Consider the following 15845-nt stretch of genomic DNA (forward strand, 5'->3'; position numbering starts at 1 on the left):
GAACGGCAGGATCTTGCACATGTGCACAATGTCCTGATGGCTGAGATTTAGAAACGAGAGGCACAACTGCACAATGCATAATAATTCTAGTGAAAAGAAAGCATATGCACATACACAGACACACACATCTATATATTAAAAGTGAAGTGGTCTGTATATGTACTGTATGTCTTTGTATGTATAACTTCGATCACAGAGAATTCTGGACTCACACCATTCCAGCAGGGGCGGTAAATCATCATCTATATATTAAAATCCAAGTGGCCTCTGTGTAAGTGTGTACAACTTCGATGACGGACAAACTGGGGAGAGCTGCCATTTGCCATTCTGTATATTTATGTATTTTGGGTCACGGATGAACGCAAAGAAAATGGAAGGTTGATAGGCCAGGCCACTCCAGGACCTTGAAATGCTTCTTATGGAGCTCCTCCTTAGTGGTCCTGGCTGTGTGTTTGGGGTCATTGTCATGTTGGAAGACCCAGCCATGACCCATCTTCAATGCTCTTACTGAGGGAAAGAGGTTGTTTGCCAAAATCTCGCAATACATGACCCCATCCATCCTCAATCCTTCAATATGGTGCAGTTGTCCTGTCCCCTCTGCAGAAGAGCACACCCAGAGTATGATGTTTCCACCCCCATGCTTCACGGTTGGGATGATTTTCTTGGGGTTGTTCTCATCCTCTAAACATGGTAAGTGGAGTTGATTCCAAAAAGCTCTATTTTGGTCTCATCTGACCACATGACCTTCTCCCATGCCTCCTCTGGATCATCCAGATGGTCACTGTTGAAGTTCAAACAGGCCTGCACATGTGCTGGCTTGAGCAGGGGGACCTTGCTGCCCTGCAGGATTTTAAACCATGACAGCATCATGTGTTACTAATGTAATCTTTGTGACTGTGGTCCCAGCTCTCTTCAGGTCATTGACCAGGTCCTCCTATGTAGTTCTGAGCTTTCTCAGAATCATCCTTACCCCACAAAGTGAGATCTTGCATGGAATCCCAGACCGAGGGAGATTGACAGTCATCTTGTGTTTCTTCCACTTTCTAATAAATAATCATAACAGTTGTTGTCTTCTACCAAGCTGCTTGCCGGTTGTCCTGTAGTCCATCCCAGTCTTGTGCAGGTCTACAGTTTTGTCCCTGGTGTCCTTAGACAGCTCTTTGGTCTTGGCTATGGTGGACAGGTTGGAGTGTGATTGATTGTGTGAACAGGTGTCTTTTATACAGGTAACAAGTTCAAAGTGCAATTAATACAGGTAAAGAGTGCAGAATAAGAGGGCTTCAAAGAAAAATTAACACGTCTGTGAGAGCCAGAATTCTTGCTGGTTGGTAGGGGGTCAAATACTTATTTTATGCAATAAAATGCAAATTAATTATTTAAAAATCATACAATGTGATTTTCTGGATTTTATTTAGATTCTGTCTCTCACAGTTGAAGTGTACCTACGATAAAAATTACAGACCTCGCCATTCTTTGTAGGTGGGAAAACCTGCAAAACTGACAGGGGGTCAAATACTTATTTTCCCCACTGTGTGTGTGTATATATATATATATATAAAATCTCGTTGAGATTAAAAATCTCTTTTCCAAGAGTGACCTGGCCAAGAGGGCAGCACAACAATATAACAACATGATCACAAAATATAACACAAATATATATAAACAACTATCAAACACAATAAATATATAAAAAGAAAAATGTGAACATCCGGCCAGTATAGAATACAGGTACAGTTTCTAAAATGACATCGTAAAAGTGTTTAAAAGTGGTCACATTGACCAAGCGAGTTTCCCTATTGATAACCTCATACTGGACTTAATCTCCTTGACAAAGTCAGATCAGTCTGTAAATTATTTCATGTGGAAGGAGAAGCATATTTAAAAAACTTTTCCCCAAGTCCTGTTCTCATTCTTGGGACCAAAATCTGCAGAATGGAATGAGAATGAAGGCTGTGGTGATTCTGGTTTCTACACGTGTAGATAGAGAGGTAAAGAGGGACAATGAAGAAGAATAGTTTGATACATAAAGATCATCCAATGTGAGAGTCTGCGTACACAGAGGGACGGCAAATTAGCAATCACATACAAAATACAATGATGTGTGCGATTTCCACAACCAGTAATAAAACACGAAGCGCAGTGGTACACAGAATCTAATGTCTAAAGATAGTGATCAGCACCATTCAAAAACAATAATTTACCATAATCCTGCAGAGGTACAAAAAGTTGCTGATATCAAGTACTCTCTTGTCTTGAAAGAGAAATTAGATTTGTTCCTAAAAAAAAAAAAATCTCAATTTGACCTTCCACTTGGAGAGATGTGTGCTTTCAATGAGAGGTTCTGATCAACATTTGTGCCTTTGTGTGTACATTCTGTTTTAGACAAGATTGAAAGACCAGCAACAGGTGCTGTCTTGGATGTTCTGCCATAAAACAACTACAAAATACTCTCAGTTGGCTTTGTGGTTTAAGTCCACTTGCGTGCAACCATGAGAATGGCCATTTCTCCCACTAAGTCTCAGCTAATAAGCCTTATGAGTAATGGAGCAACTAATGAGTCAGCGGGAGGCTGTGATTGGTGTACAATCAATCAGCAACAGGTTTCCACATCAGGCAGACTAATTAGCCTTATCCTGGGAGAGCAAAGAAACTTAAATTTAATGTGGAATGGATCCATTATGGAACAACACGTCAGTCAAGTAAATTAACCAAGCTGACATCATTCATTAAGATGACACAACACAGAGGCAGAAGCCAAAGGTAAAACTGACAACCATCTCAAATCAGTGAAAGATTCAACAAAACATTCTAATAACCAGTAAGTTGAGAGTATAACTCTCATTTCACTCATTCATCTTCAACTGTTTATCCGGGATCGGGTCACAGGGGAAACAGCTCCAGCGGGGGACCCCAAACTTCCCTGTCATGGGCCACATTGACCACCTCTGACTGGGGGATCCCGAGGTGTTCCCAGGCCAGTGTGGAGATATAATCTCTGCACCTAGTCCTGAGTCTTCCCTGGGGTCTCCTCCCAGATGGACGTGCCTGGAACACCTCCCTAGGGTGAGGTTACTGTGAAGGTGAGGTTGAAGGTGAGGTTGCTGTGAAGGTGAAGTTGAAGGAGAGGTTACAGTGACGGTGAGGTTACAGAGAAGATGAGGTTACAGTGAAGGTGAGGTTACAGAGAAGATGAGGTTACAGTGAAGGTGAGGTTACAGTGAAGGTGAGGTTGAAGGTGAGGTTACTATGAAGATGAGGTTACAGTGAAGGTGAGGTTACAGTGAAGATGAGGTTACAGTGAAGGTGAGGTTACAGTGAAGGTGAGGTTGAAGGTGAGGTTACTATGAAGATGAGGTTACAGTGAAGGTGAGGTTACAGTGAAGATGAGGTTAAAGTGAAGGTGAGGGTACAGTGAAGGTGAGGTTACTCTGAAGGTATGGTTACTAGTACTGAGCAAAACATCCAACAGAACAGTGATCTCAGTAACTTGCCACATTCATCTCAACATTCTCAATTTCACTGCCCGTGTCTCAGCCATGATACAGCTGTGCTCATCTTACTACTGTCTTACTATTATTACCTTTGACCTTTGCTTTTACCCTTCTGTCACACAATACTCCTGATGTTCTCGTCCAGTTACTTGACTGCAACCTGACGTTGTTCAGTATTTACTGTGCACAGTAAATGTACTTCATGTTTTTTGACTCTCTTCCAGCAGTAGATGATCTTACTTCATGTAAACAAGTGTACTGAACGTGATACGGAGCCACCGTCTCCTCTCCTTTGATCTCCACATTGATGTGCATGCGGATAGCCCCAGACACAGCAGATTTGTCTGTACGCTTGTCTGGAAAGAATGCAAGTAAAAACAGAATTATTGAGCCTCACCACTAAAAAAAGCTTCTCACCACAGAAATGATAACAGTTATAAGTGCAAAGTGAGATGAACCGGTAACAGTAAGATGGTTTGATTTCACGGTGATGAAAATCATTCAACTCACCCAAATTGTACCAGACGTCCATCTCTCCACTCAGAGTGCGAACCTCGATGATGGTCTGACCCAGGAAGTCATCTGACTCCCGTTTGAACTTCTGCTTCACACGAGACTTGATGTCATCGTCCTCGTCCCACACGCGCACCTTGATGCGGTCTGAAGAGTTGTGACACTCGCTACATGGACAGAACCAGGAGCTGTTGGAAAGCCTTTTTTAATCCTAATTATTCATTCAATATGATGAACCCAAAGCAGTAAGAGACAACACAGCTGGATAGACACTCAGGTCCATCAGTATTTGGCCAGTAACAATTTTTGTAATTTTGCTTCTGTGCACCACCACACCTGAAGAGAAATGAAACAATCAAGATGTGCTTGTAGTGTAGACTTTTAACTTTAATTCAAGGGATTAACAAAAATATATTTTGGAATAATGACAATTTTCATACACACTATGTGACCATTTCCACTGACACTGAATATGACATTTCCATATGACACTGAATATGTCTTGGCCTACATTTACACCACTCATTAAGAAATTCAAACAATATGACATTCAATGGTAAATCTGTCTGAATAGGCAGGTCTCGAAAACCAAATGACCATTCAAGATGGAAACTCCAGTGAGGAAAGTCACCAAGAAACCCATGACAACTATGAAGGAGTTCCAGGCCTCTGTGGCTGTGACTGGAGGAGCTGTGCTTATTACAGCTTCTGCTGATTGCTTCAGTATTTCTACATCTTCACAGTGGAGAGGAGCAGGGAAGGACTTTCATACAAAACAAGCAATTTTAGGGTAATGTCTCATGTGTCTTCTGGCAAACAGCAGCTGAAATTTCATGTCTTATTTTTAAGAAAATCCTTCCATAAACCGTATAACTGGCGATGCAACAGACAAAAGTCACAACCACAGAAGACTTTAACTTTTTCTGAACTATCATGGGTGTGTCTGTGGCTTCCCTCACTTGTGTCTTTCTTACACAGTTGTTTAGTTCTTGAGAACTGCCAACTCCAAATGAACATAGTGTTTGTTTTTCTTAATAGTATGACTCTTCGGCTGCTCCCTTGTTTTCACTTGGTGTCACCACAGCACATCCAATGTGGATCTGCATGTTGATTTGGCACAAGTTTTACACCGGATGCCCTTCCTGACACAACTCCACATTACATGGAGGGTGCATGGCAGGGGTGGGGTTTAAACCAGGAACCTTCCACACTGAAACCAAGTACAGTAACCACTTGGCCACCACTGCTGCTTGTTTGTTTTATTAAATGATTGAGGTAACTGAAATCCAAGACATATTCACTGACCTGAAATGTTTATGTATCCATCTCCAGATTTGTCCCCCCCAAAAAAAGACTGCAAAAGTGATGTTTTGTTTTTAAAATAATCCTTATAATTTGCCCGAATACTTATGGCCTCTGATGACAGAGGGGCTCCTATGTATAAGAATGTCCAGAATTTCTAAATGATTGATGTGATATTTTTGATAAACCCCTTAAATCAGAGGCGTCAAACTGATTAAGGGCCACGAGGGGGCAGGTTTTCTTTGTAACCACCCACTGCACCAGGTGATTTCACTGTTTAACATCACTTTGGACTGATGGAATCACGTTAATCAGTGAAATCATCTAGGGTCCGGTTTCATAAAGCAGTCTAATCATTTAAGTCTACTAAACTTGCTTAGTCAACTAAAGTTAGTCGCCCAACATTATCCATCTAGTCTCTGTTTCACATCGACAGCTAAACTTGTAGATGAGCAGTCTTACATCAGTCGACGATTTTCACGGGCATAAGCAGCCTTGCAAATGCCGTTGCCAAGAAAAGCTTCCAATACATGATAGTTTTGTTTACTTCTGGATTGGTCCGTCTGCTACAAACATGGCTGAGTCCACCGCAGCAGAGGAGAAGCGCTCCCAACCTAGGTGTCCATAACCATCTCCAGTGGATTATTCCAGTCCCGGTACACCCACTCTGGCCGCAAGTCTCTCTTTCCTTGGTATACGATAGCTTTTTTGAGGTAAGATCCTGAAGTTTTGTCGACTAAAATAAAATTAGCCTCCTCTGTACCAGGCTAAAAACTTTAGTCAGGTAACACGAAACTTTAACCGACTAAACACTGTGTGCAACAACTAACATCAAAAGATGAGTAGACTGAGTTTAGTCGACTAAACAAGATCAGACTGCTTTACGAAACTAGGCCCAGGTGGAGTGGGTGGATGTAAAGAAAACCTGCAGCCTTTTGGGCCTTTCTTTAATCAGTTTGATGCCTCTGATTTAAATTAAAACTCAAAATCTACACTACAAGTTCGTCATGATGCTTTCATTTCCACTCCAGAGTGGCGGCACACAGACGCAAAGTGACATAAATGTGTCATTGTTCAAATACTTTTAGACCTGATTGTGCCAAAATGACAACAAATTAAAATTCTGTTCTGGGAGGTCTTTACTCACAAGTTGAATGTCTCCTCCCAGACTGGGTTCAGGTTACCGTAGATAGTCTTGGTCCTCTTTTTGGTCTTGCCCACCTGAACTGTAACATAAGGATCACTGGATCCAGTTTTATCCTTTGCTTGTAGACCCTGTGCACACAACACTAGGAAGGAAGGAAACAGTCAGTGTGTGTGTGTGTGTGTGTGTGTGTGTGTGTGTGTGGATGCACAGATGTCCCTCTACTCCCCCGACCTTCTACTCTACTGCCCTACAAACAACACCTGAGCTGTCTTTAATGAAGGCCAGGTTGTGTCTTTTTATAGAAACATTACATGTGCCAGCTGCCTCCAGAGTTCCTCTGCGCTGTCTCACTCACTCTCTTACCTGTGATGCTGATCTTGGCCGACCATTTCGATGTTCCGTCAAGCACGCTTTGCTTGATCTGCTTCATCTGGGTAACATGCGTGGTCTTGATCACAGAGAACACCTCCTGAATGAGTTCAAAGATCTCGGGTTTGTTCCTCTCGCGGATCTTCATTCGATCCTTAAGAACCATGATGATGTTTTGCGTTCGGTCCTCTGCACCATGTTTGGAACTTTTCTCGGCTGCTCCTGATTAATGGGAAAGTAACAATGAGAAAGGAGCCGCTAGAACAGCACATAGTTGTTTCATACAAAACATATTTGTGACCATGTAGGAGAAAGTGCTCGGAAGTCACTGTTGGTCTGCTCACAGAATTTCCTGTTTGGCATGAAGACGCTGCTGATACGGTAAACTTTGCCGAGCCAACCACACCCTTTCAAATAATCCGCCGACTGAATTACTTACAGAAAAATAAACCATGCAAACAATGGAACTGGATTAGAATTGGAATAACCCTGTTGTGTCTGATGATTTGCAGATGTTCATGCTGGATTTTGCGGTTGCAAATAGCTGTTTTACAGGCGACGCTAAAATGGCAATTTGCGACTGTAAAATCCAGCATGAACATCCGCAAATCATCAGACACAACAGGGTTATTCCCTAATTGAGATTAATCTGTTTGTTTGTCTGTCAGAATATTTGTTTATATATTTGTGTGTTTTTGTCAAATATTGAAGGCAAGATCGACGCCTTGAGCTATGATCTTTAATCAGAAGTCAGAATCAAGGGGTGCAAGCTGACCTTTGGTGGTGGTGGCCACTGGCTGGACTAATCAGCAATCCAGACTACAGGGTCAAAGGGCTCAGGATCAAAGATCGGAGGCAAGGTCCATCTTATTGTTAGGAACCACACTAAAATTACAACTCTACCTTGATCCAGTAATGCTCCAAATTGCACTGATATACCTTTGTGTCCTTTTGAGACATTCTGCTGATAGTCAAATGAACAGACAGGCAGGAGGACAGCTTCTACCTCATGAACAACCCGGGATTTAAACTCAGAATTTGTGGCCAAGATGTCTGTGGATTGATGGATCGAAGGCAGAAACATTATCAGAGCAGAGAGGTGGATGACTACAAAAGACAAATGGTTTTTAATATCTTCTCAAGAGTGAGACGGGGAGGAAGCAGAAACAAATATTATGCTTGCCATTAATAATCCGAAATATGAGGAAAAACATACAAGATCCTTATTTCAAAGATCATAACATGTATATGTGCTTTGCTACAGGGACGACATCTGTCACTGCACTAAAATATACTCAAGATACAGACATCATGCTTACTGAGGATACGGATTGTTTAAGAAGTACTTCAGATCAGTGTTGCCACAGTTACTTTGAAAAGTTATTTTATTAGCAGCGCAGGGGATGAGTGGTTAGCACTGTTGCCTCACATCAAGAAGGTCATGGGTTTGATTTCCACCTGTGGCTTTTCTGTGTGGAGTTTGCGTGTTCTCCCTGTGTTTGCGTGAGTTCCCTCCGGGTGCTCCGGCTTCCTCCCACATCCAAAGACATGCAGGTTAGGTGGACTGGAAACATTATAATTGTCCAGGTCTCCCTTGCAAAAGAGGTCTCAATCTCAATGAAACTAACCTAGTTAAATTAAAATGAGTTACTTTATACAGTTACTTTATTAGCAGCTGCTGACAACTTGTAACTAATAAGTAATGTAAGTAATAGGGTAACTAGTAATCTAACTTGGTTACTCTTAAGATTGAGTAATCAGCAAAGTAACTAATCAGCAAAGTAACTGTTAGTTTGCTGAGCACTTAATCTTAAAAATAACCAAGTTAGATTACTAGTTACTTTTTTGTTACATTCAGCAGCTGCCACAAAGTTGTTTGCAGCTGCTAATGAAGAACCTGTATAAAGTGATTATAAAAAAAATGTAAAAAGTAATTAATAAAGTAACTTTTCAAAGTAATTGTGGCAGCACTGCTTCAGATAAAGGTGATGACACAGCAGCCCTACTCGATGTGCCTCTGGACCCACTGGACCATCACTAATCAGTGTGCTCTGTTTGAAAGGACAATGTTTGCAATATTACACACAAATACTCTTACGAGTTTTAGAATTAGAATTACTATCACTGGTTTTCACATAGTCAAAATCAGCAAATGGTTTTTAATATATTTATTTTCTGACACTTCCTGTTGAAGACTGGAATTTCAGAAATCTATTTTTTTGGATGATGATAGAAGCTGAAAGAGAACAAGTTGTCTGAATGAATGAGTTCTTACTTTGCAAACAGTCAGCGTTGAGGAGATCTTGGCACTTCTCATGGCATTTGACTCCACACTCAGTGCAGCGCATGCCTTGTCGGGCGATGCCCCACAGGAGCCCCTCACATTCGTAGCAGTATGTGGGAGTTGTGGCTGTCCACACCTCAAAATTGTGTGGCGTGGTGCAGGAGATGGGGTATATGAGGGCCTGCAGGGTCTTCTTATACACGTGGCTCTTCTACAAGCAAACAGAGAACAAACAGCGTGGTGTACTGTGGGGTGGTGCCACTGTGACTTCTGGCTGTCAGGTCGCACACTTTACAGCTTGATTTATAAATGAGCACTGACCAGTTCCTCATTGTGCAGGGTGCTGGATGTCAGGGCTGAGGTGATGCCTGCCTTCCTGGAGTTCTGAACCAATGACTGATTGACAGGAAAGATGACTTTGGTCAGATTATTATAAATCTCAGCTCAGCCTATGTGAGTGACAATGTAGTGTCCTTTCTGGCCAACACAGTGTTAAATGGTGACAAACTAGTGCTGTCTGAGTGATCAAAATGAGAAAACTATAAATTACCACATAGTGAAATGTTACTCACCATAGCCTGCAGCAGTGAAGGTTGGGGGGGGGGGGGGGGGGGGGGGGGGGGAGAGATGTTTATTATTAGAGAAAAACAAAGAAAGTATGAATATGTTTCAGGGAATCCTATCATATCTGTCTAGTCAGTAACCTGGAAAAATCTATCAGGTTTGTAAGTGTGTTTGCATATGTGAAAGAATGAGAAGAGGTGCAAGCAGTGCAAAACTTGGCAAAAATCAGTTTTACCACTGATTTTTGATGTCTTGCATTCCCAAAGACCTTTGCTTTGGTTTCATCTGTCCATAGAACATATCTCAGAAACACTGGGGCTTATCCTTAAAAGATTTTACAACCATTCCTTTTTTCCCCCTCCATTCTTTAAATACAGTGGTTCCGGAAAGTATTCACAGCGCTTCACATTTTCCACATTTTTATGTTACAGCCTTATTCCAAAATGCATGAGATTCTTTTTTTTTCTCATCAAAATTCTACACACAATACCCCATAATGACAATGTGAAAAAGTTTTTGTTTCAGATTTTTGCAAATTTATTAAAAAAACAAACAAACAAGTAAACAAAAAACTAAGAAATCACGTGTGCATAAGTATTCACAGCCTTTGCCATGAAGCTCATAATTGAGCTCAGGTGCCTCCTGTTTCCACTGATCACCTTTGAGATTTTCTACAGCTTAATTGCAGTCCACCTGGAGTAAATTCAGTTGATTGGACATGATTTGGAAAGACACACACCTGTCTACATATAAGGTCCCACAGTTGACAGTCAGAGCACAAACCAAGCATGAAGTCAAAGGAATTGTCTGTAGACATTTGAGACCTTTGTCTCGAGGCCCAAATCTGGAGAAGGGTACAGAAACATTTCTGCTGCTTTGAAGGTCCCATTGAGCACCATGACCTCCATCATCTGTAAATGGAAGAAGTTCAGATCCACCAAGAATCTTCCTAGAGCTAGCCACTCATCTAAACTGAGCTTTCGTGGGAGAAGAGCCTTAGTCAGGGAGGTGACCAAGAACCCGATGGTCACTCTGTCAGAGCTCCAGCATTCCTCTGTGGAGACAAGAGAAGCTTCCAGAAGGACAACCATCTCTGCAGCAATCCACCAATCAGGCCTGCATGTTAGAGTGGCCAGACAGAAGCCACTCCTTAATAAAAGCACATGGCAGCCCACCTGGAGTTTGCCAAAATGCACCTGAAGGACTATCTGACCATGAGAAACAAAATTCTCTGGTCTGATGAGACAAAGCTTGAACTCTTTGGAATCATGTTTGGGGGAAACTAGGCACCATCCCTACAATGAAGCATGGTGGTGGCAGCATCATGCTGTTTGAATGTTTTTCAGCAGCAAGAACTGAGAGACTAGTCAGGATTGAGGGAAAGATGAATGCAGCAAAGTACAGAGACATCCTGGATGAAAACCTGCTCCAGAGTGCTCTTCACCTCAGACTGGGGCGGCAGTTCATCTTTCAGCAGGACAATGACCCTAAGCACACAGCCAAGATATCAAAGGAGTGGATTCAGGACAACTCTGTGAATGTCCTTGGGTGGCCCAGGCAAAGCCCAGACCTGAATCCAATTGAACATCTCTGGAGAGATCTGAAAATGGCTGTGCACCGACGCTCCCCATTCAACCTGATGCAGCTTGAGAGGTGCTGCAAAGAGGAATGGGCCAAACTGCCCAAAGATAGGTGCACCAAGCTTGTGGCATCATATCCAAGAAGACTTGAGGCTGCCAAAGGTGCATCAACAAAGTATTAAGCAATGGCTGTGAATACTTATGTACATGCGATATCTAAGTTGTTTTTTTTTTATATATATAAATTTGCAAAAATTTCAAAAGAAATTTTTTTCATGTTGTCATTATGGGGTGTTGTGTGTAGAATTCTGAGGGGGAAAATTTATTTACTCCATATTGGAATAAGGCTGTAGCATAAAATGTTGAGAAAGTGAAGTGCTGTGAATAGTTTCCAGATGCACTGTATTGGTGTCTTCCTTGGTCTTCGTCAAATAAGCCCAACCTGATTTCATGTGTGGCATAAGGTACAGGCTGAACCCAACATTGCAGACAGCTCCAGGTCAGTCTGGAGCTGTCTGGAGTAAAGTTTCTCCGCAATCCACAGCAATATTTGCAAACCTCTCTCACTGAGTTTCTTTTAAGTGGCACATCCTGAAAATGCCTTTATAGTTTCATGACTGTGACAGTTCTTCTTAACATTATAAATTGTTGAAACAGGGATCCCATGAGCTTTGGGAACTGTAGCATTTGGAATTGTTATATTTTCTGATGGTCTCAGAGAGCTCTCTTGTCTTTGCTGATATTGGAAATAATTTGGAAATACTCTCAGCCTCTTTTATGCAATAAATATATTAATCATTGGTTAATTCACTTTGTGTCAGTACTGAGAATGAAGTACAAGCTAACCTTATTTTCTTTAAGAAACTAATTTATAGTCCTCATTGTGCACTAGTAACTGCACATATTTTGTGTATGTATTTTGTAGGCAGGCGTCTGTTACACTGGCTGCCATTACACATCTTCGTCTTACACATTACACGTCTTTCTGCAAACCTGAAGTGTGACGCTGGGTTTTCTGACAATATAAATGAGCAGCTGAAAATAAATGGGTTGGTTTAGCAAACAAAACACTAATATGGGTTTACTATTTACTTTTGTCACTCCAGGCAGCTCCCTCTCTTCCACTATGAACATTCCTTATGGTGCTCCACAGGGTTCAGTTTTAGGTTGTACTTTATTTTCTATTCATATGCCACAACTCTGTAAAACAGACTAAAACATGTGTCAATTCACTGCTATGCTGATGATACTGAAATATATCTTCCTCTAAACTGTGACTATCCAAAAGGTCTCTTCAAGATAGGGTAGTGTATAAATTGTGTTAACTATTCAATGTCAGAATGCTATCTTCACTGCAATGAAGAAAAATCCAAAATATTGTAGTCTGGTCCAGCTAAGCCTGCTTATTTTACTACAAATGGCCATAGAATTTTTTAAATGAATTATAAACGTGCTCAACAAATTTTAACACGTTATTTGATTGTGAGCTATGCTTTGATCATTTCATGACTGTTTTTTGTTACCAGCTTTTTGGCAGCTTTTGGCAAACATCAGTCCACAGAAGAAGTGTCTAACATCAGCAGCCTGATTTATTAAAGGTTGGTGTGTGTAAAAAGGTGCACAAGCACATAACACAAAAAAATGTGAATACTGATTTAGTAACGTGTGTACTGAGGATTGTATGTTTCAAATGCTTAAAATAGCACTGCATATTGTCCATTTAGCACATTTGCCTTCATACATATGTAATATGGGGTGTGTCCACCCAAATCCGAAATATTATGGTTGTGTTATACCCCAAAATATAATAGATGACGTTTGTAAAAACAACAAGAACAACCCTGTAATCTTTAAAGGAGTTTATGGGAAAGAAAACATAAAAGAACAGAACTGGACCCAGAACTGTAGCTGGAGATATGCCACAAATCAGAAAGATGAACTGGAATTAGAAGAATAGGTGGACAAGTAGGTGGAGAAGCATTGCAGAGCTGGAATGAATGAATGTGGTTGTTGTTTTATTACTATTACTGTTATGGTTATAATTGTTATTGATTATATTAAACTCTTATGTAGTACATTTGTATGCCCCTCAACAATCCCAATTCCTGTGAGGTCTTCATACTGTGCCTTCAAGACAAAGTACTGTGTGTTGATGACCAATATGTACCCACTCGTGGCATAGAGATGGTGGTAAGAGAGTCTTATAAAACTTTTGTTATACAGTACGAGGTCTATTAGATAAGAAACCGACACTTTTATTTTTTTTTAACTATATGGATTTGAATGACGTGCGATTACACCAATCATGCTTGATCCCTCGTGCGCATGCGTGAGTTTTTTCACGCGTGTCGGTGACGTCATTTCCCTGTGGGCAGGCCTTGAGTGAGATGTGGTTCAGCCCTCTCGGCTGAATTCCTTTGTTTCACACGCTGCTGAGACGGCGCGCGTTGCTTTATCAACATTTTTTCTGGACCTGTGAGGAATATCCGAGTGGACACTATTTGAGAAATTAAGCTGGTTTTTGGTGAAAGGTTTAATGGCTGATGAGACATTATGGGGTGTTTCTGTCGGTGTAAGGACTTCCCACAGAGCGGGACGTCGCGCAGCGCTTCTAGGCGCCGTCGTCGGCCTGTTTCGAGTTGAAAACATCCTAATTTAAGGCTTAATTCACCCAGGACGTCGTGAGAGAACAGAGAAGATTCAGAAGAGGCCGGCATGAGGACTTTATGCGGACATTCCTCTGTTTAAGGACATTTTTTAATGAAAGACGTGCACGCAAATTCGCCGAGTCGTTTCCGTGACGACTCGGCGAATCTGTGTGCGCCGCGACAGGAAAAACACCTCCGTGTTGAAAACCATTTGTAAAATTCAGGCGGCTTTTGATGGCTTTCAACAAGTGAGTAACTGAGAAATTGTTTAACAGCTTGGGCATGTTCCAACTTGCCCGTTAAGGTTTCCAACTGAGGTGTTTTTCCTGTCGCGACCCCCCGCGGTCGGGTCCGGCCTGACATGCGACTCTGCCCGCACGTTCTTTCATTACAAAATGTCTGTTAACAATGGAATGTCCGAATAAACTCCTCATGCCGACTTCTTCTGAAAGTTCTCTGTTCTCTGACGACTTACTGGGTCAACAGAGCCTGAAATGTGGAAGTTTTCAACTTGAAACGGCAAGACGCTGCCGCCTCGAAGCGCAGATCGCCGTCAGGCGCTGTGGGCCGTCCTTACGGCGACACTACCAGACCAAAATCTCTCATCAGCCTTTAAAATTTTTACCGAAAACCAGCTGAATTTATCGAATGATGTCCACTCAGTTGTGCCTTACAGTTTTGAAAAAATTTTGATCAAACAAAGCAACAGTCTCTGAGCCATTCCTAAACAATGAAAAAAATCAACAAGAGGGTGGGCCACTCCTCACTCAAAGACTGCCCACAGGCGAATGACGTAACCGACAGGCGTGAAAAAACTCTCGCATGCCCACGAGGGTTCAAGCATGTCTGATGTAATCACACGATTCAAATCCATATGGTTTTTGAAAAAAATAATAAGGTCGGATACTTTTCTAATACACCTCGTATGTCAGCAGTGAGCAGACATCAGTGTCAGTCAGGAGAAAAAAATAAAAAAAATAAAGAAACATCTGGCCCTGCCAGTCAGCCTGGCGGCTCAACCTGTCACATGAACAGTGGGACAATCCATCATTTTAAAACAAAGCAGATGTAGTGCCACAGACAGGGAGTGGAATAAAAAAGATCAATGAAGCAAAATATAAAGCAAAATGAAAGGGATGCACAGAGAAACAAGAATAAAATGAGCTGCTGCGTGATGATAATGGGAGCGTGGAGACACCTGAAGGCAGCAGCAGGAGAGTAGAAAGAGATTCCTGCAGAAACTCACCAGGTCTCTGACGAGAGGCATCGCTTTTCTCTTCCTGAGATCCGGCATGCTGTCAATGCTGTACAGAGCCCCGCCCATCCTGCACACAGAACACATGCTTGATTCAGTACATGCTACAATATCTTTTATATCATACATACAGAAGTTCATTTTAAACTACATTAAGTTGGATGTGATTATATCAAATTAATAGCATACCTACAGCATCAATAATAAAACTTATTTTTCTTCTCTTTATTATGATTATGATTATTATCATCATAATAATTATTATTAGCGTGAGAAAGTATTTTCATTGATGGTTCAGTTATCCTGCTAACACACCAAGAGACACTATCAAGTGGATACATATCTTCATCTTTCTCATATGGCATTTCCTCCTCATCCTCTTACTTGTACCCCCCTTCCTCTCCATATATATCTAAAGGTGAAAATATCATTTCCTTGGCTGAGATAAGGACTAGGCTGTAAAACCTGAAATATTACTGCAACTTTTGAGAAAACTGATTACCTCAAAACATATTTTGATTTAATAAAATAATGTCAGTGAATTAAAATAATGAGCAAAACAGCTCTACACTGAAAAAGTTAACAACTGTTGGACCATTTGAAAAAATGCTTCACTTGGTGACAAGTAAATGAATTGGGTTTAATTAAGATAAAGCAGTGGAATAAATATTACTTGTTAACTTGATGCGTTT

At 41.3% G+C, this 15845-nt stretch overlaps 1 protein-coding gene across 1 annotated transcript in view; it reads right to left on the reverse strand.

Annotated features, from left to right (window-relative positions):
- Positions 1-15845, reverse strand: part of unc13a (unc-13 homolog A (C. elegans)) — a 181271-nt gene that overhangs the window by 66777 nt on the left and 98649 nt on the right. Inside the window, 8 exon segments of the mRNA XM_034180245.1 lie at positions 3732-3847; positions 4002-4171; positions 6454-6595; positions 6817-7044; positions 9098-9317; positions 9428-9502; positions 9679-9684; positions 15145-15223. Coding sequence (XP_034036136.1) covers positions 3732-3847; positions 4002-4171; positions 6454-6595; positions 6817-7044; positions 9098-9317; positions 9428-9502; positions 9679-9684; positions 15145-15223 — 1036 coding nt within the window.

The sequence above is a fragment of the Thalassophryne amazonica genome, chromosome 10, assembly GCF_902500255.1.
Source record: "Thalassophryne amazonica chromosome 10, fThaAma1.1, whole genome shotgun sequence".
Taxonomy (NCBI): Eukaryota; Metazoa; Chordata; class Actinopteri; order Batrachoidiformes; family Batrachoididae; genus Thalassophryne; species Thalassophryne amazonica.